Source organism: Calliopsis andreniformis, chromosome 7, assembly GCF_051401765.1.
Source record: "Calliopsis andreniformis isolate RMS-2024a chromosome 7, iyCalAndr_principal, whole genome shotgun sequence".
In the NCBI taxonomy this organism is placed as follows: Eukaryota; Metazoa; Arthropoda; class Insecta; order Hymenoptera; family Andrenidae; genus Calliopsis; species Calliopsis andreniformis.
In genome coordinates, this window is record NC_135068.1 from 8,256,399 (window position 1) to 8,280,697 (window position 24,299).

At 45.7% G+C, this 24,299-nt stretch overlaps 1 protein-coding gene across 2 annotated transcripts in view; it reads right to left on the bottom strand.

Annotated features, from left to right (window-relative positions):
- Positions 1-1,286: 1,286 nt before the first annotated feature.
- Positions 1,287-24,299, bottom strand: part of LOC143181790 (neural cell adhesion molecule 2) — a 74,658-nt gene continuing 51,645 nt past the window's right edge. For both annotated transcript variants that reach the window (XM_076382397.1, XM_076382398.1), the window contains exons 3-6: positions 19,953-20,125; positions 4,486-4,641; positions 3,176-3,509; positions 1,287-1,789 (exon numbers count right to left, since the gene is read on the bottom strand). In XM_076382397.1, the coding sequence (XP_076238512.1) occupies positions 1,650-1,789; positions 3,176-3,509; positions 4,486-4,641; positions 19,953-20,125 (803 nt within the window). In that variant the 3' untranslated portion in view covers positions 1,287-1,649. The remainder of the gene's footprint in view (positions 1,790-3,175; positions 3,510-4,485; positions 4,642-19,952; positions 20,126-24,299) is intronic.

Genomic DNA, 24,299 nt, shown 5'->3' on the forward strand with positions numbered 1-24,299 from the left:
TAATTAGAATGCAGTATTTACATCGATTCCGTTTACTCGGCCGAGGAGCGCCGATCGCGCTTGAACATCCGCCACGAGTCTCCCCGCTCGCAGTCGGATCGATCCACTGTGCCTCGGCGACGGTGACACGCTGACACCGCGACCCGAGGCACCAGTCCAACGTTTGGACATCCCCAGAGTCCATCCAAAGGAATCTTCAAACTGCGACGCAGGAAGCTCGTAATGGGACCGCGGGGGCTCGACTACCGAGTCCACACAGCGACTTACACGCTACGTATGTGTACACACACATGTAATGTATCGCACAGGTGCTTCAAAAGCAGTACAACTCAAAAACCGAGATTTTTAAATTATAGCTATAAATCAGTTTAGTAAATGCTATTCGTTATAAAAAGATTACTAGCGAAATGTCAGAATTATAGAATTTAGTCAAAGAACTCTTCAAATGTTAATTACAAATTATTTATATAATAAATGATTATTTAAATAATAATTGAAGAAATAAATAATTATTTAAATACTAAATAATTTGAAGAAAATCATGCAACGCCAGTAACACGTTAATATTTTTTAAGCTAATTCAGGGTTGCCACACGAATTCCCTCCTTGCCTATAGTGGGAACACTGGGAGATAGGAAAAGGAATAAGAAGTGACCCATTGTACCTTGTCGCTAAAACCTTGCTAGGATCTAGAGCTTAGTACCAATGGAACACACGTTATTTCTCCCCCTAGCTCCCTATTTCCCGCACTATACAATAGAAAGGGATTAATGTGGCAACCCTGGATAATTGCTTCACTTAAACTACCATTCATTAAGTAAACCTACTCTTTATGTCAACTCATAAACAGTTTCCTCCATTCCCCCAAAAATATACTTTCCCGAGTCGTGTCACTTTTGTAATACATGTGCGATACGTGCCTTCACGGTATGTAACGAATATATATATGTATGCATACGCATGTATTTATGTATATATAGAACGCACGTACGTACGAAGAAAACGTAATTCACCCATATCACGCACACCGAAAGATACTAACAAGTAGGGGTCATTGGGAGGGTTACCAGTCGCTCTGCGCATCCCTGGTGCAGGGGGAGCCTGGTAAGTTAGGATGGGAGCTTCTCACGCCTCGCTTCTCGCCCTGGAAGTTCGGCGGAAGATCGTCACGGTGGGCCGTCTTATCGCGGCGGGTTCTAGATCAATTCCAGAACAGGGAATAATCGTTATTCCGACCGCGCCCGCGATGCGGAGATAAAGAAATTGCGAGATTAAAGGACCCTGGGAGCGGGGTAGGGGACAGGATTCAGCTGCGACAGAGGTGGTGCCGCGATCGAACGCGGTCCTCAAGCGCGTGGGTCTCACCGAATTGCACAGTGTCTGCACACAGAGGGACGCTTCGGGGCACTCAGACACGACCACGTCAGTCGTTCACGTCCATGTTCGTGCACGAACGAGCGCACTGTTTGAGCACCGCCTGTCCCGTGCCGCGGGTAGGGCGTCGACCTTGCGGAGACGATCGGAGCCACAGGGGATGACGGAGCCCCGAAGAGGGCGGCGATCGTTGGAGACCTGGTTGCGGGCAAGGGTGGACCTGGCCGCGGTGGCACTGGCACGATGGCAGCCATCGACAAGGGCTGAGCGGTGATTCACGTCGGGTAAAGGTTGGTGAAGCTCGGTATCCTCCAGCTGACGGCCGCCAGGAGGAGCAGCAGAAAGTTGCTGGCCGAAATTGCCTGGCCGTGGCTCCTCCTGTCGCCCCCGTGCATCGCCGCTGGCTTCTCCTCCTCTGAAACGAGATTAGAAACTTCTGCTTGACGCCCCCGCGAGCAGAGACCCCGCTGGAGTCGTCCGAGGTCGTGGCCAGAGAGGGAGAGGGAGCGCGAGGACTGTCGCGAAGAAGCGGTAAAATACCCCCGAGGGCAACTACGACGTTTTAAACGAGCCCGACCGAGAGGCCACTCCTCCGCCCTTGTCTCTCGCGCGACACTGCCCGCTTCCCACTCTGATCACGTGCAAAACGACCTCTGCAGCTAGATAGGGTCGGGGCTGAGGAGACCCTACGCCGCGCGAACCCTCCACGCGGCGTGGATGTGTCAGGGACCTGGAATAGGGTGGCTCGTACGGCGGGCTGCGGATTTTGGTTTCCCTTGCGGGCAGGTAGTTGGCGGGAGACATGCTGCGAGGTTCTTTGGGATTGTTAAGAGATTCTGAGTGCTGGTTTCGATCAATCCTCTTGGTCTTTGTGGTAGCTTATCATCTGGTGCAGAGTGGTACTGGGATGATGGAGGACGTGGAAGTTGATTGTGAATACTAATTGTAATAGGCAATGCTTTTTTGTGAATCGAACTGTTTCCGTCATCAGTCAGTAGTACAACTTTGAATATGGTCAGACGCGTAGTCGGTAGTATAACCGTAAATATGGCCGGACGCGTAGCCAGTAGTATGACCGTGAATATGACCAGACCTGTGGCAAGTAGTATAGTCATGAATATATTCAAACGTTACGTAAGGCTTTCAAAAGTAGTATCATCCAGAATATGGTCAGACTTCGGTCAGTAGTATAACCTGAACATGGTCAGACATTCAGTAAGTAGACTATCCCTGAATATAGTCAGACCTTCTATAAGTAGTATAAACGTAAATACAGTCAGTCCTTCAGATATAGTATTATGAATATAGTCAGAAATTCTGTAAGTAGTGTAGCTGTGAGTATAGTCAGACCTTCTACAAGTAGTATGAACGTGAATACAGTCGTACAGCCATGGAATATTCAAGCTGAAGGCTCAGTAAGAAAAACTGTCGAATCGTGGGGTATTGTTGACAGGTTGAATAGTCGCCAACATAGCAGATCCAAAGATCCAATATTTCAATACAGGGTCACGTTGTACTGCTGCGAATCTCGGCATGAAATATGCTACTTGTCATGATAAAAGTCTCATTTATACAAAATCCCACCTGTTGCATCATCCCTACGTAATCAAACTTGCTTTAAACACCTTTGCTACTACCATCCCTTGGGACAGGCTTACCACACTCACCGAAGCTAACCAAAGACGAACAAATTGATCGAAACGAGCATTCCTATCGCTGTAATCCCTTGTGCGCTTCTAATCAACAGGACATCGCGATTAATTCGAAAAAAAACGCCAGAACTCTGACCGACGTCCCTCACCTTCAATAATGTGGACCATCACGTATGCTGACTTCGCGTTACTGGGCGCGCACGTGTAATTCCCGCCGTGCGACGGTTTCGTCTTCTTCACCATTAAAATCGAGCCGTTCTTCGTCAGCTCGACCTTCACGCCAGGCTCCTCGTCGTAGTTAACCATGTGTCCCTGACGGTACCAGAAGACGTACACAGGCGACTCCGCCGCTGCCTTCAGCTGACACTCCAGCCGAAGACTGGACCCCTGCTTCACATGCAAATCGGGAGCGCCAGGTATGATCGAGTAGGCCTCTGTGATTTTCAGTTGCACGAAGTTCTGTTGCACGGGATGTGACGTGATCTGAAAGCACAGAGTCGATAAATAATTCCCTACAACAGGTGGAGTCCTCCGTGAGAATTTTCTTTTCTAAATTTTTTAGTTTCTTTCCCATAGATCAGGAACAGCGGCTCAAGAGCATACGTGCAGCTCTTGACCCCACTTAGATGCCTTCCCACTACTTGATTCATGACTGCATTGTATCTCGGCCCTATAAGCTCCTGTAAACTGCGGCCCTGTAAGCTCTACGTCTCTGTATAATAGTGAAAGACAGTTTGGCTGATAGTGGGGACTAGAGTTGCCAGGGAATTCCTCATCTCTCATATTCTCGAAATAATTTACAGTAGGCCCTCACTAGTATTTCATTGAAGGCTATTTGTGGGAGGAAAACTGCAGAGATTCACTTTTCCCTCTCATTGAGGAATTCCCTGGCAACCCTGGTAGCGATCTCGCAGCTTACGACGAAGAGTTCCACTGTTCCTTCTCCAGCTCCTGCGAAATGCTATTTTTACGCAGTCCTTCGGTCAGCCGCCTCACCCACGCAACAACCGCCACTTAACATTTAACGCAATAGAGCCGAGGCGAAGCCTCTGATCTTCACCAGCCCTGGCCAGCCATTGTTACGAGCCAGCGTTCTCCCTTCTGACATTTTCCCTGGTATTTGCGATGCACCGCGCGAAGGTACTCCACGGTCTCGCGTAAAAGTAATTAAGAAGCCGCAAGCGTAACTTTGATGCCCATTATTCTGAAATGCCACGTTTTATCTGCGGCCGCATCGGTCGGCGCCAGGGGCTTGCTCGTCCGTCGCTTTGTGCACGTCGAAAGGAATGTTTCATAAAAGTCAGCGTGAAGTAGCGCGGCGTAAATTTAGGAAGCGGCGCCAGGGCGGTTTACGGGCGAACAAATGATATGCATGGCGCGATGTTGCGACGGGGTGAGACGCTATCGCGATCGAGGGTGGCTTTTATCGCGGTTGACCGATGCCTCGTGACTGCTATACCTGACACTCGTATATGCCAGCGTCCTGAAGCGTGACTGCTCGTATCTGAAGTGACCAATCGGTGCTCGAATGCATCACGACGAAGCGATTGTCGATCGAGTGGGTGCTGGTGCCGACGGTTAATAGCTGCCTGTCTCTGCGCCTCACCCATGTAATCTGTAACAAGAGACAGGGGACAGGTGAGAGATGTTCGCTGGAGATGTTGATTTGCTTGAACCACAGAGAGATTTGCTAAGGAACGTTTCTACTGTTTTAAAGTTGTTGTTCTGTTCTTTAAAGTGAGACTGAAGTTTAACAATTAGTGATGGAATAACAAAGCTGCTTTTGAAAATCGAGTTCGGAGATACCGTTATCAGAGTATCGACAGTGCAGTTCAGTGTTGCAGGGACACTGTTATTAGACTATTGTCGGGAGACAGTTCCCTTTAATTGCTGTAGTTGTACAATTAATTGGAGTACCAATCACTGACAGGTCTGGCTATAGACTGAAATTCGATGCGACGGAAGATAATGTCCTCCATCATCGTCCAATGGTTAAACGTGATCAAGCTGGGAAACCTGAGAACGTATTAATCGATTTTTCTCCTTGGGCTATGTACAAATCACGTAATCTGTACAGAATGGTCCCTTTAAAAGGGGCGCTCGAAATAATAATGTAGGGGTTGAAGGAGGGGACGTGGCGGGACAGGCGTTAAAAGCATTTAGGTCATTTTCGGTAACGATGTATAGGAAACAGCGTGTATCATATCAGCCAATAGGGTAGGGAGAGTCGCCCACGCTCGCGTCCAATATCAATTACGTAGCCCATTAGTGCACCCCAATTTCGGGGTAATTTTCATTCCTGAACGCGCTGACCACGAAACTTCACTCGATTCATCCGACAGCCTCCTCATCTCTTCTCCAGCTACTGAAAAATGCTTTATCTTTCCTGAATATAAATCAGTTCCTTAGTGTGTTTGACATTGAGTTAGACAACAGGTGGTGGAAAATTTAAAGGGTGGTACTAAACATTATAGTCTGAGATAATATCTCTACTACAAGGAAATTTCAATTTTCTTAAGGGGAATTCCAGCTCCTGCAAAAGGAGAGGATATTTCCTGTACAGTATATTTAAAGTGAAAAGGAAAACGTGATACCGTTTAATTTTTCTTGGTTGCTCAATGTAAATGATTTCTGTGAATAAATATTCCTAGTAAAAGAAAATTCCAATTTCCCGTGAGGAAAATTTCAGTTCTCGTACAATTCTGTTTTCATTATTTTTTATTAAAATAATCCCGCCACAATTGTACAAATATAATAAATGATTCCACATGAGTAAGGAAATTAAAGAAAAATTTACACTTTCACCATTCAGAAAATTATAAAATTTTCCTTTACCTGAAGCAATTATCTCCACTTTTTAAGTAGAGATAATTACACAAAAGATTATTTGTAATTTATGCACATTCTCTTTCAATGTTCTGAATATAATTATGCACATAATTCTGTTTTAACATTGTAGCACACGATAAAAGCCCAATTCATTTTTACATTTACAGTTTTGTGCTAACTCGCACATTTCCAAAGTTATATTAACCACGAGAAAAAGTCTGAAAACTTCAAAGGCTGATTTCACTGCTTCAAAGTGTTCTTCCGTCGGAAAAAATTACTTCTTGCATACCCTAATGTGCTCCATATTCACCAAAGTTTAATTAGATCCTGAATTTTTGGATCCGAAACTTTCTCTTTAGAAAAATCTATTTTAAAATTTCTTGGGTGAAAAATACGTAATAATAAAGACCTCGTTTCCTTCTACAATTCAATTCAAAGTTTCTGGATACTGAGGATCTCTAATAAAATATTATTTAAGCATAGGTTGAATCTAATATATTAAATATTGTACCTAATTTATTAGATAATTTACTAGATGACTTATCAGACCAGTCATTCTCCAAAATATTCCCTTCCTGCTCCAAATCCTCCTACAGTGGAAAGTCAAGCAGAAGAACCTAACAAGAGTATCCCTGTCTCGAACCAAACCTGACAAACACGCCACTCGATCTTAGCCTGGTTCAAGCTCCAAGGAGCTCACACGCAAGCACACCCAAAGAGTAAATATCGTCACACATTGCAGGCCAAAGTCGTGAATCGTGTAGGAGCTGCGTCGTACTCTGACGTCTGACATACATCAGCTGCCTTCCCTAATTCCGTGAAGGACTGTGCATAGTTGAAATTCTCGCTGCGTCGTGGGAGATCAAACAGCTCACCGACGTCGATTCTCGCGGCTGCGCCATCGTTGTCGACAGCCAGTCTTCGCAATTAATGGAAAGAAGTCATTGGTTTGTCTTCGAGGGATCGTGTTTGCGCGCTGGCGTAGGAGCCAAGACGATCGCGGCCCCAATCGGAATTGAACAGTATCAATCACTCCGATCTGGGAGCTGTAAGAGGGCTCAGAATGGGCTGCCTTAATGCTTAGTCGGCGCAGTAATTACCGCGATTCCATCTAGTACGTCCGAGGGAAAGCAGTTCCCGCTGGATATGACACTCGAGGAAGCACCAGTAATCCAGAAGGTTTCCTGTAATTCTGGATTCCGCCTGAAAAGGACCGATCTCCTCGCGTGTTGCACCGAATCCCATATTTCGAACGAGCCTCCGCGTCTAGTGGCTCACCAGAGCACGTGTGTGTACACTCGATTCTCTGCTGTTCCATGAACGCCCGCGATTACAGGAACTTCAGTTTGCCATGATCAGCGAGAAGTTAGGGAGAACTTGGCTGTGCGCTGGAGTGGAACGCAGAAGACAAAGACAGACTCGCTGCCGTTTTGACTGGCAGAGGATGTGATAAGAAATTGTTAATGTTGGAGCATTGACATACTTTGGAAACAGTTTGACTTAACCCAGAGTAGGGTCAGTCAGAGTTCTAATAGAGATTTCTAAGAATTGGAATTCGGGAAATTGAAAGGAATATACAGAGTGATCGATCACAGCTGGCAGACATTTTGAGGAATATCTTTCTTCCATTTAGGACGAAAATGGTGACTGAATAAATTACGATTGGAGTTTTCTTTCACAATTATTAATTGATGAGAAGATGTCAAAAGTTCACGTGAAATGTGTCTGACTTCGGAGTTATTCTACTGTCGATATGCTCTAGCCAAGTTAGACATAACCAAATCAGTAGAATAAGACACAAGTCTGGCACAGCGAAGGCAGTAGAATCAGCCATAAATCAGACACAGGGAAATCAGTAGAAAAACCCCAAAGTCAGACACATCAGTGAAATCAGTGTCTGACTTCGGAGTTATTCTACTGTCGATATGCTCTAGCCAAGTCAGACATAAACGAATCAGTAGAATAAGACACATGTTTGGCACAGCGAAGCCAGTAGAATCAGCCATAAATCAGACACAGGGAAATCAGTAGAAAAAGCCCAAAGTCAGACACATCAGCGAAAAGCTCAGTTATAGCAAAATCTATGAGAATAAGTTCCAAGACAGACACATTTCACGCGTATTTAATCGTTTTCTGACAATTAAGTCCTTGCAAAGGGAATTAATGTTTTTCAAGGAAGTAGACCTTCAGACGAAGAAAAGTTTAATTTTCTATCATTTCTTATACAGGGTGTTTGACAAAACTTCACAGAAATTTTACTGGATGACTGTATATCCCGAAACAAGACTTGAAAATTCAGGAATTGTTAAATTTTTAATTAGAATTGACAGTAGTATAGGTCAGCGCCAAGGGAAAGAGACAGTCAGTCACGTCTGACCACAGACAGGGCACTACTACTTGAGGTTACCGCTCTCAAAAGCGTGTAAAATGCATGTTAAATTGTCTGACGGCAGGCATATTCTACTGCTGTCCTGACACGACGAATCCAGTAGAATAAGTCAGTCTCAAGCCAGACATAAAGACGCGTATAGACCAAGGCTCATGTCAGGCGTTGCGAAATCAGTAGAATAAGTTCCAAGTGACACACATTCTACAAGTATTGTAAGCGAGTTCTCAACAATGAATTTCGTCTCACCTTAACCTGTAGAATCACCCCATAAAACTTCTGCCACCTATTGCGTCAGTTTAACTTGCAAATTAAAGATTTCAATATTTAGAGACGCGAAGGGCTGGAAAATTTTAAATCCGAAAACTTGAAGACTCGAATTCGTTTATATTATTACCTCAGTAGAATTGCTCAAGGATAAGTCAGACCCAGATGTACCCTCAAAGTACCCCAAAAATCGATGGAAGCTCCGCCCACGCCCCGAAGGTCTCAGTATACCTGAATTAACGTTGTTTCGAGTTTCCCTTCTCGATTCGATGCGCAACGAGCCCGCGGTTGATAGTCGGGCTGAAGCCCGCTGGCGCGAATGCAAATCGCGTACGACGGCATAACGACTTCATTACGCGATCGCTAATTTCCTTTGGCATTGTTTCAGCCATCGGTCTTCCTGGACGCGGATCGAGGAAAGTGTACCCAGAATTCTCCCGGAGCTATTAAAGCTCGTACTGAAACGAGAGACACCCCTTCGGAGCGGAAGAGCCACCCGTTTCGGTGTAAAGAAAACGGGGGTGGATCCGCTCGCGGACCAGGATTCCCAGGGTGGAGGTTCACCAGCGCCGATGAAAGCTTAATTGGAAACGACTACTCGGCAACTTCGATCCCCTTTCCATCCCTAATCTCCTCCATGGAGATTGCCGTGGAGGACGTCTCCACCGCGATCAGCGGATAACGTTATGGTCGAACCTCCTATCCTAGCGAGATCTTAACAAACTAGTTCCGAGAGGCTGCAGAGCGCGTTCGACGAGGCCTTTATGGCCGCTTGAACGTCCTGGAAATTCCACCGCGGCTGAATTACGCTTCCACATTATGCAAATCCTTGGCAGGGTGTGGGACTGGGTCTGCAAACTGCGGACCACGTAGCCGCAACCGATACGCGTAACTTTCGTAATCGCTGATCCATCGGTGGTCCCTGTTGGCTTTTTCTGCGTCGTTTTTCTTAACTGATGGCGTTCCTGGGTTAAAATACAACGCTCGGGGGTCGAAGACTTTAATGCAGTTCGCGACATAAAATAAAACACCAGTCCAATTACGCTGAAACAATTACCGTCGCGGCTCGACACCCAGCCCGCATAATTTCCTGGCGAGCGTGAAAAGTTCGCCCAGTTATCAGAGGAACGGTTCTGAAAGTATTCGCTCCTCTGTAACGAGGAAAGTTTTCGTCGAGGAATTGCACACGAACGCCTCGCGGGCCACCTGCATTACGGTCCTCGTAAGTGTCTTCGGATGGCGCTGCTTGGAGGGTCGAGGAAGGGGTTAAGGAATTGTCTGGGGGAAATTGAGGACAGTGGGTGATACTATTGTACCTTCCGTGAGGGAAGAAGTGTCCACGAGGATTTTTCTAATAAAGAAATGATAAAAGGAAGGCTGGGTACCTAGAGTTGGGACCTAGGTGTGGTCCTAGGTACTCATTCCTTCTTTTCGCTTTTTTCTTACTAGGAAAAATCCTCATGGACACTTAAGCCCCCATGGAAGCTACTAAAAAGTGGGTACCTAGGCTCAGGATTTTGGTATGGTCCTAGGTACTCACCTTTTCCTTTTTGTCTTACTGGAAAAAATCCTCATGGACACCTAACCCCTCATGGAAGGTACATAAGTAGGCTACCTACGCGAAGGACTTTGCTAGGGTCCTAGGTACCAACATTTTCCTTTTCCTTTACTAGAGAAATTCCCCATTGACACATCACTCCCTCTACAAGGTACCCAAAGTTGGGTACCTAGGGTCGGGACTTAGGTATGGTCCTAGCCTAGGTACTTAGGTACCTAGAGTCGGGATTTAGGTATCGTCCTAGCCTAGGTACCTAGGTACCTAGGGTCGGGACTTAGGTATGGTCCTAGCCTAGGTACCTGGGTACCTAGGGTCGGGACTTAGGTATGGTCCTAGCCTAGGTACCTGGGTACCTAGGGTCGGGACTTAGGTATGGTCCTAGCCTAGGTACCTGGGTACCTAGGGTCGGGACTTAAGTATGGTCCTAGCCTAGGTACCTAGGGTCGGGACTTAGGTATGGTCCTAGCCTAGGTACCTAGGTACCTAGGGTCGGGACTTAGGTATGGTCCTAGTCTAGGTACCTAGGTACCTAGGAGTCCTTAGTACCAACTTTCTCTTTTCTTCGCTTCTATCTAGGAAAATTATCATGGACATCATGGTCACATCATCCCCCATGAAAGGTACCACACCACCCACTGTTCCCAATTCCCCCCAGAACACACTCTAACGACTTCTTCCACCCAACACGCGTTCATCAGTCTGTAATTCGAATTTACCTCACAGGTGTGAAGTAATCTGCACATCCAAAGCACTGATTAGTAATCAAAATTCCCGACACATCGATCCGACTGTACGAAACCGAAGTAATCAGGAGACAGGTAAAGCAGAGCGAGAGAAGATGACAACGGCCACAGCGGAAGATTTAATTTCCACGAGTGCTTATTGTGTACAAAGTTTAACGAGAGCAGCTTAATAAGTATCCGCTGAAGAGTGGCCCGTCGGTGCAGCATTTGCGGAACAATGGCTGCACGAACGTGGAGCTTCCTCGCTCGACAAACGCTCACCAATTTGCCCCCGAGTTCCTCCAGCTAATTTCGTTCGCCCGTGTTTTCTGCATTTCGAAAATTCCCCGGCCAGCCCGAGCCGCGAACAGCTCCTTCGTTTAATCGTTTAATTCCCGTCGAAAGGAGATGAGAAACACCGTTTGAGATAATGCCCGTGTAGTACAACGCTCATGCAGGCGTGTTCCTCTTATCTAACGACGCGGCCGCGCTTAGGATTACGCTGACAGCGTAAAATGCGAAGTTGTCGTAACGGCGGGGGACAGTTATGATCTCTACTGCACATGGTTCAGCACTTAACGCGTGATTTACCTCTATTGACGCTGCGTCGACCCCTCGTTTCGCGGTTCTCCCGTAAATCGGCCGCTTTAACTGTACGCTGAATAGGTAACGACAGATTTATGGCACGATAAAAGTTGCCGTTGCATAAAGCGCGACAGGGGTCCTCCCGTTTCCTCATATTCCCACCCCACATCATGTCTGCTTGGTACACTCTTCCAATATGAGTCGTTATCCTGCTGAGAGTCACGAAAATTCTGACGACAGCAGTGCAATCATGAGAGAAACAGAGATCCTTCAATTCTGAATAATAGACTTTCGAGGAAAGGGAGCAACGTTTAAAAGTAATCTCGACATGGACCTGAAACTTAATTTGTGATAATTAATACCAGGACCAGGCGTAACAGTGACAGTCTAGAAGTTGTAAGGAAGTAGCAGAGGGGGAGGCCTACAGTGGATGGGAAGCTGGATCGGCTTTTCACTGCCCTACTGCTAAAGTTCCCTCTCCACTGCAGATTGCCCTTTCCTCAACTTCTGTAGAGTTTCTAGACTATCACTTCACGTAAACACAATGCAAACCTAATCCTGAGATAAAGTGTACAAACAGCGGAACGTTAACTTAATTTTTAATTAACTCAGAAGTCTAGAGCTTGTAGGAAGTACATCTAATGGAGAAATAACAGGAAACTCGCTTAACCTAAATCTAACCTAGACCTAACCAAAGTCTAACAATAGCTTAATACAGACCTAACTATGACCTAATCATGGCTTAACCCAGACATGACAATTGTCTAATGCAAACCGAGGTTAGGCCTAAACATAACCCAGACCTAACTATGACCTAACTATGACCTAATCATGGCTTAATCTAGACCTGACAATTGTCTAATGCAAACCGAGTTTCAGTAATCGACTGGAAACGAGTTTACTTATTTCTAAGTAACTTTTATTATTCTAGCGCAGATTTAACTCAAACCTAATGCAACCTAGCCAAGACCTAACCCAAGCCGAATTTCAGACATCCACTGAAAATGAATTTATCTATTTTCAAGTAATTTTATTTTTTCAACCAAGACATAACTATACAACTACCGATCCTACAGTATTTATTCACAGTAAGGACACGTTTTGTTATGAAAAACGAGTGATAATACAATATGTACATTTCTGAGAAGCATGAACGCGTTAACGCAGAAGTACTGTATGTTGAATAAAGTTGTCAATTTCATAAGAATTTACGATTTCGTTAGGGTAAACTTTGCCCCAGCTGTTTTCGAGCGTCGCGTTAAATCCAGCGCAAACAAGGAAGGCTGTCGGCAAACAAGGAGGACACCTTCTATGGAAAATTTGTGTACACCTCACCGAAAGCTGCTTCAGCGAATCAATCTTGATACTCACTGCGGAGTGTAGCACCCTATCGCCTGACACTGTACCAAGTGCTGAGTGCGGCGAACTTGGCAATGGATAAATTGCTGGACGTAGCGAAGCCAAAGGGAAAGAAGCTAAATCCTGGCAAAGTTAAGGGTGAAAGGAGAATCTGTCTTCAAGATGGAAGGAAAGCAGCAACGCCTCAATGAAAACTGAAGCTCAGCTCGATTTAGCAAATGGGTTTCGTTGCTTTACAGTTTGGTCGTTGTTAAGGAGGGCGAAGCAAGTCCGTGGCAATTTGGAAAAAGATCTACCGCGAAGTTTACTGGATAACGAATTAAGCCCAAGTCGCGAACTTCTCGAATCCTCTCCCCCTTCATGACCCGATCGCGAGTGCTGGTATTCTGTGGAACAACATTAATCAACGTTACTTTGACCGGAACCCACTTAAGGTGCCTGTACTCGGAAATTCCCGACGGAAATCCGCCGCTGGATTTCCCGGGATCGGGCAAACTATTTCCTGCGATTGGGCAAATTATTTCCTGGCCACAAGCTACCACCACTGTTCGTCAAACGTATTGGTGGAACCTATTAATCTGGGTAATGATATTCCATGCGAAAACTCGATTCTGATACACTGTGAATAACAAAATGTGGTACCCAAATGAATATTTTACCTGGCGATTCTGTGTTATCTTATGATGTGCTAGGTCTGAGCCAGGTTGGAATTAGTAATAATAAGATTGATTTAGTATTGGTTAGGTATGAGTTAGGTCTGGGTTAGACCATGCAAAGACTGATCCAGCGTTCGTGAGGCCAGGATTAGGTTATATCGAGACTGATATAGAATTAACAACGGCCCAACCCAGACCTAACCCAGGCTATGCAAAGACTAATTCTGCGTTCGTTAGGCCAGGGTTAGGTCATATAGAGACTGATTTCGAATTAGCCAGGACGGGGTTAGGTCATATCGAGGCTGATTTAGAACTAGTTAGATGCCAGACCTGAGTTAGGTAATATCAAGACTGATTTAAAATTGGTTAGGTCTGGGTTAGATATTATCAAAGCTGATTTAGGACTAGTTAGGGTCTGGGGTAGCTCACATTAAGACTGATTTAGGTTTAGTTGTATGTCAAATGTGGATTAGATCATTATAAGTCTAATATGCAATTAGTTGGCACCCAGTTTTGGAATAGCTCTGAATTAGGTTATATTAGATCTGATTTCGAATTAGCTCGATGCCAGGTCAGGGATGGGCCATATCAAGACTGACTTAGGATTAGTTGGGTGTCAGTTTTCTGTTAAGTCACATCAAGTCTGCTTTGAAATTAGTTGGATTCCAGATCTGAGGTAGTTAAAGTTCGGGTTCGGTCTGACTTGGTTAGAATTAGTTTGGTGTCAGACTTGTGTGGAATTCGATTGTCTGACTTCACTTTGTCTTGTTTCTGAATTATATCAAATTCAAGCGGGTCCTATCGAAGAGGAAGATTCGGTAGTTTTATTTCCTTAGTCGAATTGCCCGTGTTTTGCTCCTCTACGTACAATTTTCTGCTCCCTGCCTCCCTATTACAGCGGACCCCACGCGTAATAAAGCATTGAAAAAGATTTAGTCCTATTGCTTGATCCTCGGGAGTCCTAAGAGCTTCTTTCCTTGAGAGCACCTGCTAAATTAATTTTCTCCGATTCTGGAATCCCTTTGAGCCCCAAAAGCCTGGGGGTGTTTATACAGTAGTGGCTGTCCATGATTGACGGACGCAAACAAGGGGTTTAAGACAGTCAGTCTCCCCGTTGGAGAATTTTTGTTTGCGTTTCCGTCCTCCACTTCTAGGCCGAACTTTCCCTCGCAAGGAGCGGGCGTCCTGGCACGGTTCGCTGTTCCCAGTGAATCGACTTTCGAAATTGTATTTCGCAGACAATTCAGTCTCACTTTTCCCTAGTTCCCCTTATTTTCTGGATGTACTAGCAATTTTGTCGACTGGCGCGGGAATGGAGGCCTCGGAAAGGGTGCAGACGGTTACGAAATTTTTCGAAATTGTTATTTCATCGCGGAGATTCGACCTCCTCTCGGCGAGGCTCCTCCGTTCTTTCAACCCTCTCGGTGGCCTGGTTCAGCCGCCGCGCCCTCCGCAACGACGCCCCTTGTTTCTCTGTCTCGGAGACATAGATGAATTCATCTTTTATTCATGCACCACGTCGGCGTGCGATGAACCGACGGTATACTTGCTCTCTGACGGTGGACAGAGTGTTTTACATAAGTGCCCGGCAGCCTCTCCGGCATTCTTCCCCTGCTTTCCGCGATGAGAGCTTCTCGCGTTCTTGATGCATAATTCGACAGCCAATAAGGTGGCGCGATGGCCTGGAGAGAGTGTGAGGATCGATGGAGTATTCGACATGCCATTCAGAACTTTTCTGCAATGGAAGCAATCTGAATAGTCTAAGAAACACCTAGCAAGGTGGACCAGGACATGCTGGGTCTGGATTTGAAATAGACCATTGTAAATCCGTATCAGAGCAGGTCTCGTAGTATTACAGAAGAATTGAGACATTGCTGTCTTCTTGCTCGCAACCTCTCGCAACTGGAAAAGAGGTCAGCTGGGTTCTGGGCGAGTCATGGTCAGGCCATGTTAAAGAAACAGAGCTCGCTACATGGACCATATTTAAGGGAACTAAATGGACAAGTTGGACGAAGGTACAGCAGAAGGAAAAGTACGTGATACATTTTCTTTGGGCATTATTCTTATAGCCAAGTTGCAGGAAGGATTTTATGAACGCAAAAAGTCATGTATGTTACCCATCCGATAACTATATCACGATTTTTCGTCTTTCCCTTGCGGGGTTTCCGCGTGTTGAAGAATTCCAAAGAGGGAAAGTAGTTTCCCTAGAGTTGCCATAAATCACACGCCTCCCGAAGCATATTTCCAACTTTATCTGTGCCTTTGATGCCATATATTCACCTGTCCATGAGATCCATACGTCAGGAATGTTGATGAATAGACACCTTATCTAATTTCTTGCCATTCTTTCAGTAGAATTGAATGCAGAACGGAAATAAAGAAAAGAAATGTTAATAATGGGTTCAAATAAAGGATCCGAGATACCACTGAAGAGGAAAAGTTTTAAAGATCCGTACTAGCTGGCAGTCAGCACTAAAGTGCCCCCTTAAGTAGAACAAGTCAGTGTATAATCAGACGCCTCACAAATTACATAGACCACTAAACGATGTCTGCAGCGAACAGCGTTCTTAAGTAATCTCGAATTACTTAAGAAGCCCAAAAGACCGTATTCTCTACCTCCCCAATTGGTTACCATTATCTCTCAGCCTTCTTGAAGTAACTTCCCTTCTACAGTTTACAAAAATTGAAGTACTTGTCGGATTAATTCTACCGCGTCGAATCCACCACAAAGATCCCATTAACGTTCCCCAATAGCAGCCCCTTCTCCACGGTCAGACATGCTGCAAGCTTCAAAAGCGAAACCCAAGACCATTTGACCAAGGAATTAGTCCTCCACCCAACGAAAATTTCTTCCCTCCCCACTAAAGCTGATCAAGCACAGCCTTCGATCTTTCACCTAAAATTCGTGGAAAAACTCCGACAAGCTTGTTTTATAAAGAGCTCGCTGAGAATTCGATTCCAACGTCTGATTTTCGACATCGCCGACGGCTATCGCGAGAGACTTCGCCGCTTCTCGTCGCTCTGTGTACACAACCTGGATTTCCCGTCGCAGCTCGTTCTCGGTCACCTTTTTCAGACGTGGAGCTTGAACACAGCACCTGCCACGGTATCGGTTTAACGGCGCCACCCCCGCGTAAAATATTCTGAAATATTCCCGGGCTGTGGATCGAGAGCGAGGGAGCCGAGAGGAATACGAGCAGCGTGGAAGTCGGTTGAGCGAAATGTTACAGGGAGGTAACGCGAAATACGAAATTCGAATCAATCGAGTGGGCGTCACCGTAGCCGTGGGGTACGTATCCTATTCATGGTTCGCGTGGAGCTGGAAAATTCATGTCGCGTTGATCGAGTTTTTCCGGAGTTTTGGGACACTCGAGGTGATTCATCGATTTGAGGAATTTCGCGGGAAATGCTGGAGAGAGGGTGGCGAGGATCTTGGTGGATGGGTGAGGCAGGAGGAGCAATTTGTCTAAAAGTTCAGAGAGGCGGAAAGAAAATTAGCGGGAACTGTGGCCGGGCTATTTGTTATCGAGGTGACAATAATGCTTACTGGGACCGAGCTGCTGCTCGTGGAAGTTTTAGTCGTGGCGATAATTAAAGTTAATGGCGTTACAGGACCACCGAAACCGGAAAAATTCGCCGACTAAAGGGTCGCAGCCTTAGCAATGGGGGACTGCGGAACGTGGCATTCATCCTCAGCGCGACCCGTATATTTGGTTTGGTAACGAGTTCTAGATTTTCCTGAAACGCAGTGAGAGTCGCCTTAAAATGGTGCCAAAAGTCTGCAGACCATTTACATGTTTCTAACGGGTATAGGAAAAATGGGCATCAGAAGATCCACAAATAAATGTACCTACTCTATACTCCATGGAATGCCAAGTATGGATTAGGTTATTCTAGGATTGGATCCGTTATGCACCAAACCTGCTTCAGATTATGATAAGCCAGCGTCAGGTCGTGGTAGCTTTGACTTCAGCTAGGATCAGCTCTGATTCAGGTCTAAATAAGATGATCCAGTTTCCGCTAGGTCAGTATCAAAACAGATTGTGATAAATTAGAGTCAGATCGTGGTACCTCTGACATTAGGCGGGACTAATTCTGGGTCAGGTTCAAGTCAGTTGATGTCCACTTTAGAATTAATCAGAAACAGAATACTGTTGGGTCTAAGATAAATCTAAGTAGAACTCCAGTCATAGGTTAGGCCTGAATTGGACTTAGACTAGTCACGTCTGAATTTAAATACTGCAGGTCAGGACCAGCCATATATTCGATTTGTGTCTTACTCGGATTGGTTAGGCCCAAAGGGGGTTAGACTCAACTGGTTAGGCCCAAAGGGGGTTAGACTCAACTGGTTAGGCCCAAAGGGGGTTAGACCCAACTGGTTAGGTCCAAAGGGCCTAGACTCAACTGGTTAGGACCCGCCAGCGCGCGCTGGTTAGGTGCGGGACAGCTCGTCTGGTTAGGTCCAGGGGCCAGACTCGACTGGTTAGGCCAGGGTTAGGCTCTACTAGTTAGGCCCAGGGTTAGACTCGACTGATTAGGCCCAGGGTTAGACTCGACTGGCTAGGTCCAGGGTTAGGCTCGACTGGTTAGGGCTGGATTGGACAACTATAGGTCAGATACAGGCATATATTAGACATGAGATTGATTCCGATTGGTTAGGCGCAGTTGTTGCTTAGACTGGTTAGGTTCGAGTTAGATTTGGACTCGTCAAGCCTGCAGTAGATCAGTACACGTTATTACCAGCCATACATCAGATCTATGTCCGATCCTGATTGGGTAGTTTCGTGTCGAACTTGGACTCGTAGGGCCTGGATTATATCATTACAGGTCTGGGTCAGTCATGGGATAGGTCTGGCTTAGATATACTAGCATCTTAATGTTATTTTGCGTCACACTTCTCAGACTAAGTCTCCCAGGTTACGCAGAGCATTCCGTGTCACCAAGGCTCTATTGGTGCACAACGGATGAAGTCCTCCTAGCGCTGTTATTTCTAGAATCTTCAATGTCCATCATGTCAAGATACATATCCATGTAGATTGACCTACTCTACAGGATTTTAGAAATAACCTGCTTCCTAATTGATTTTCCGTTGCTGTTTTCTTCTTCCAGAAGTCCAAAAAGGGTTTATCCGTGTTATTCAGGAGTGGGACTATTTGCAATCCAATTGAAACTTCTATAAATACTGAAGACTAGTCGATCCAAGCCCAGCGGATAATCGCGTTCCTAATCGAAAATTTGATTTCGATAAAAGGGATGTAATTGTTCAATCGACGCAGAGATGAGACTCAGCCAGGCTTTCGCGGAGATTGAATTTGTAACGCGAAAGGAGCAATTTCGAAAACAGATTGAAACTTTCCAGAGAATCGGTACGAAGCACTCTCGGCATGTTTATCGCCGACGATGTACCGAGCAACATTAAACGAAACTTCGCCCATGCTTCGCTTTGACGTTTGCTCTTCCTCGAACTCTAGAGGAACAATTCGTCTGGCTAACGTTCAACGTTATTCAATGTTCCTGTTTTTGTTCGACGCCATTTGCAAGCAACACCACCCCTCTTTTCGCAATAACGAGCACGTCTTCTCATTGAATCACCGTCCCAGGGAACATTGGGTCATTAAAAGCGAAACGATTCGCCCTGGTTTATAAGATCCTGCACCCAGTCGTATTATGTGGCTTCGTCTCCCTTGATTGGCTCGTATGCATAGTGTGGCGAACGGAAATTAAATAAAAATCGTTCGACTCGCTGCTCCGACGGGAAATGAAAATTGAACGGTCGTGTATAAAGACACAGATGGAGAGGGGCAGCTGGTCGGCTCGTATTGATACAAAAGGGAACGAGAGATGGGTGGAGCCGGAGAGCGAGGAGCAGCATGCATCCTGAAAAGCTTGAGGATTGCCGTCGTTTCAATTTTTACGGGACGATAAAAGCTGTCGCCTTTCCTCGCTTCGAAAATATTATTCCATGCGTTATTACAGGGCTTGACAGATGGAGCTCCTCCACTGTATGGATTCTAAGGAAAGCGTCTTTAACCTATTGGAGAATATTGGCACGTGAACGTGCGTCTACCTTTTGTACCTTTTATTCCAGCACTGTTTTCAGAAATGTAGTAAAAAAGCAATAAATAATATTCCAACATTCGCTACAATATTGGTCAATATATGAAAGTAAAATTGACTATCCATTTTTAACCTCCAGTGTGCCATTCTGTACATGTAAAATTACAGGAAATAGTTCTCTAATTTATTCATGCAGTTTTGCTACACTGCAAAATTACTTTCGCTCTTGCTTCAATTTCTCCAACAACCGCTCAAGTTATTAACAACCCCTGCATTACACGTGGCTCAATTTTCAACACTGTAACAAATTCCATAAAATAGTCCCTGGTCGGGGAGCAACCGCGATCATGAGCGAAATACCTTGCGAGGGTAGTGCACCGAGATGACGCGCGTCGGCATGGAGCTACCTTCGACCCTGCATGAATTATGTCGTCGAGGGAGGGGCAGCCTGGAGATCGGTTTTCTGGGTCAATCGCTGGGCGGGATAAGTTGTACTTTGATACTTACGGTTCCAGCGCCAGGATCGGTGATCTTGCAGGGCAAAGTGGCGGTGCTGCCGCTCTGTGCGAGGACCTCCCTGATGGGACCCTCGATGACATCTTCGACTTTATCGTCAGTGCCTTTTAATGGCACCACTTCGTTTTCGGAGCTCGATGATCGCTGATATTCTGCCTGGCTCCCTGGAAGTACAAATCATGACAGTCATTTTAGGATAAGTTATGTTGCAGGTACATAAAGGACTTTTGCTTAGGGTACTTAGTTAACCAGGTACTCAGGTACTGAGATGTTGAAGTATACACGTGTTCAGGTAGTGAATTATCTTAATGTTTGGGTAGCTATGTACCCAGATGGGGTATCAGGTGCTTGGGTATTCTAATAACCAGGCACCCAGGTACTTGGGTACTCAGGTATTTGGGCATGTAGGTACCTGGGTAGCCAGGTACGCGAGTATCTCGATCAGTCGAGTACTCTGGTATCCAGGTTTTGGGATACTCAGATACTCAGGTACTTAGGTGTTCAGGCACTTGGGCATTTAAGTGCCTGAGTTCCCAAGTACTCAGAAATCCACTTTATTAACTCAAGTAGCCAAAGAAGCTAGTACCTATTTTCCCAAATACTCAGGTATTCAAGTATTTAGGTGCTCAGGTACTCAATGAATTAGGTACTCAAGTATTCAAATATTTCGAATTTCCAATCCAAAATATTAGAAAAGCCTTCAGTCGTTACAACTACTGATTCAATATTCCTCAGTGAACCTCGCTTCGCAGAGTTGCTAGTGAAAATTATGCAACATGTATAACATAGGTTGTTAAAACTGGTGGTGGTTCCGAGACTGATAAAGAGTGTACATATTCTCAAATGCATTGCTGGCATTAGCTCCCTTAAAATAATCCATGCAAGATAAAGGTAATTGAATACGACCCAGCAGTTTCCTAAATTCCTCGTCGTTACAGGATTAGTGCCCTCCGAGTCCGGTAGAGGAATTCCTCATGTGTTATTATGCAATTCCTGCCAATCGTCCTCTACTACCAGAGTTAACTCGAGCTTCGTCGACCGTAATACTTTATCACAGCGGCGCGACGAGCGGAATTGTTATCAGGAACACTTAATCGCATCGCAGTTAGCGAGTCGCGATCTCGCTCTCCACTTCACCCTATCTACAGCGCCCGCCCAAGTAATGAAGCGTCTGCGATTATTCTGCAGCATGAAACTGTGATCTCCAGTCGCAGACTTGTCTCTGATTCCCTTCAACTTTCCCTGAACGCTCGAAATGAACTTGAAAACGCACCCAAAAGGCTTCCGAACTTCTCTCGCTGTTCCAACTTCGGTATTAACTCGAAAGGGTCTCCGTGAAAATTTCGTGTCTACGTGGCGGAGCTGTGGACTTCGACGATACAAAAACCTTGGCTTCAGAAGCTTAAGGAGACTGCAATCACAGATTAAGGACGATTTTCGCGGAACTTCCCTGGCGAAGGGCACAATGGCGGAGACAGTGAACCAGGGAGGGGTGTCCCCCTAGGACCGAGATTAATGCAACCACTGTCGCGGCGATAACGCATAACCCTGGTACAGGGTAAGTGGCTTAAATGAATAACTTAGTCGAGACAATTACGCGGCTTTCGGTCGCATTTGTGGCATTCGGGATATTGCAAATCCGCAGAGTGCTTGGAGGAATTTATTTTGAAATCACTTAACCACAGTACTTTTTTTGTATTAATATTAATTCTATCTTGAGTTTGGCTCGGACTGAGTTGTTACTTGATTTGGTTATTCTGTAAGACAAGAAGCAGATTAATAAATATTTGTCTCGTTAGTTGAACACGAGGATCATGTGATAGTTAATTAGTGAGAGAGAATTGTATAATCTTGGTTCAATTTTCTAAGATGTAGTATGTGATCGAGTGTTGGGAGCCATTTTAACCAGGTATTGAATTCAGGGATCTGATCAGATTTTGGGATAACTTTGACTACGTTTTGAGACACCTCTGATCACATTTCGTCAGCTCCTCACCTTTACCATACTTATTACTGCAAAAGGGAGAGAGACTAGATATGATGACAGAACATTTTTCACTCCCTTCGAGCTTCCTAACCTCAAATAACATTTCAAGATATACTTCCCCCTCCGCCAGAAACTACCACAAAATCTGTCCCAGCACAGTCTATCCAGAGGACGCAACTATTTCCCGAATCGACTCCTACCTAGCCCACCCCACCGAATGACCTAATACCTCCAGAGTTGACAGAGCAAAGACCCCGATTTGCAGACGTCTATTCCCAGAAGCTTCCATCCACGTATCATCGATCCCACGTCGGTTTCCCGAATGTCGAAGCCCCGATCCGTTATTCCTGTCGCTTCCTGAGCTCGCGCATTAAAATGCAATAAGACGTCCGCGGGCACGCGAGTCCTGCCCGCCAGGTAATAAGGCTCCCCGCGAGATGCGTGGGCGCGAGGAGCAACCGACGCGTAACGAGCCGCCACTCGGTCGTTGCGCGCAGCGAAAACGTCGGCAATTAGCTCTCGTTACCCCGCTCGTGGCTCGTTCGACGGTTCGTTAAACCTGACCCTGTTCCCCGCGGCTCGTCCCCTTGGAGAGACAAACAACGACGCTCGGGCAGGGATCTCGTCACGTGGCCGACCTGCTCGTGGAATCGCACGCGAGCGCGGAAACGACCCGCCTGCACGCGATCGTAGATCGACCGACGCGACTCTTCTCAGCCGATCTCGTTCTTTCCATGGACAGTTCGGCCTAGATTCGACGCTACGCCGGAACCCCTCACGATTTATTGCGTTTTTATTGACGGTCTCCTGCAATTCCCCCGCCCTCCCTGCCCTGGTACCATGCTGCTAATTGAAAAGTAGGCACGTATGCTGTCGTTTGGGCGGTCTTAACCGAGGGCTGGTAACCCTTGCGTGGTTGACTGTGCACTGTGTGTCTGCTTGGTGTTCAGGCCTTAAGTGCAGAGTCTTTTTGAGGAGGGAGGCAGGTATTTGAGGACTTGAGGAGCAAGAAGAATATTGCTACTTGGAATGGTACTTAATTATGAATCGGTGAGTTGAAGAGCAGTAGTAGTTTAAAGTTAGCCATTTTCAATTAAACCAGGGGTTCTCAAAGGAGACGATATCACTTCTTTGGGGTCCCATCATGGAATTTTCGATAGATTTGGTCAGAAAAAAAATAGGGTAGGAGAAAAGAAAGAGGAGGGAGCCATGGAGGTGACTGATATTTAAAAAAGAATCGTAAGCTGAGAAAGGTTGAGAAACCCTGAATCAAACTCAGACCTGTATCTGTAACGTGGATTCAAAGTGTAATAATATTCTTAATATACTCTGACTCTGGGGTTCAGGTACCTAAAATACTGTAAAAATTGCTGTTCTTCAACTCATCTTGTACAGGGTGTTCAGCAGGTGTCAGAAATTTTAAGAAATGACTCTATATGCCCAAATAAGACAAACATCAAAATTATGGAAATTACGTTTAAATCTTCATCTTCAAATTATTGCTAAAACAGACACTTAAAATACACAATTGTTCTACTGCCTTTCGCCTATCTGACTTGGGGATTATTCTACTGACTCTTCTGTGTCTGACTCTAAGCATATTCTACTGACTTCCCTATATCTGGTCTGACTACTGCTTGACTACAGTAGAATAAGTTCCAAGTCAGACCCATTTCACACGAACTTTCAGAACCCTCTTGTCACTTAATAACTAAGAAACAAAGCCTCAAACACAATCTTGCCTATCTTCATTTTCACCTTATTTCAGCATGTAGAATCATCCCTTAAACTTCCTGACACCAATCGTCGAATACCCCATGTATCAGCAGCATTATGAAGCAAATTATCCTAAAAAAGATTCAAGCAACCAGAAAGAACCGCCAAGCACTGTCCCCATTTTTTATTCAAGCCTCCACGCAACGCTACATGGACATTCCTTGTCGAATAGCCCTCTGAATAATTTCTACCGCATCAACGTCGCTTTCGACCACCGCCTGGTCGATGGTACTTAACACCGTGGTACTTTACACGAGTCTCGACGTGTCCTGCCGTGTTACGAGCTCTCTAGCGGCGATGGTAGCACCTCCTCGTTCGGCATTATCGCCTTTTTACGAGGTACACAGCGATAGGAAGTGCCACCTTAGCGGCGGCGCATGTACTTTGCAGCTGTACGTGTGAACGAACAATGCACGTTGCTCGATAAACGTCCTGATAGCGGTTTTCTTAGCTGGGCACCCGCCCAGTGCGACCACAATGTGTGCTCAATATCGATTTTTACGGGCCTTTAAAAAATGTTTGCTCCCTTCGATGGCGGTGGGGTTGGACGAGCATCGAGGACTGGGATAAGATTC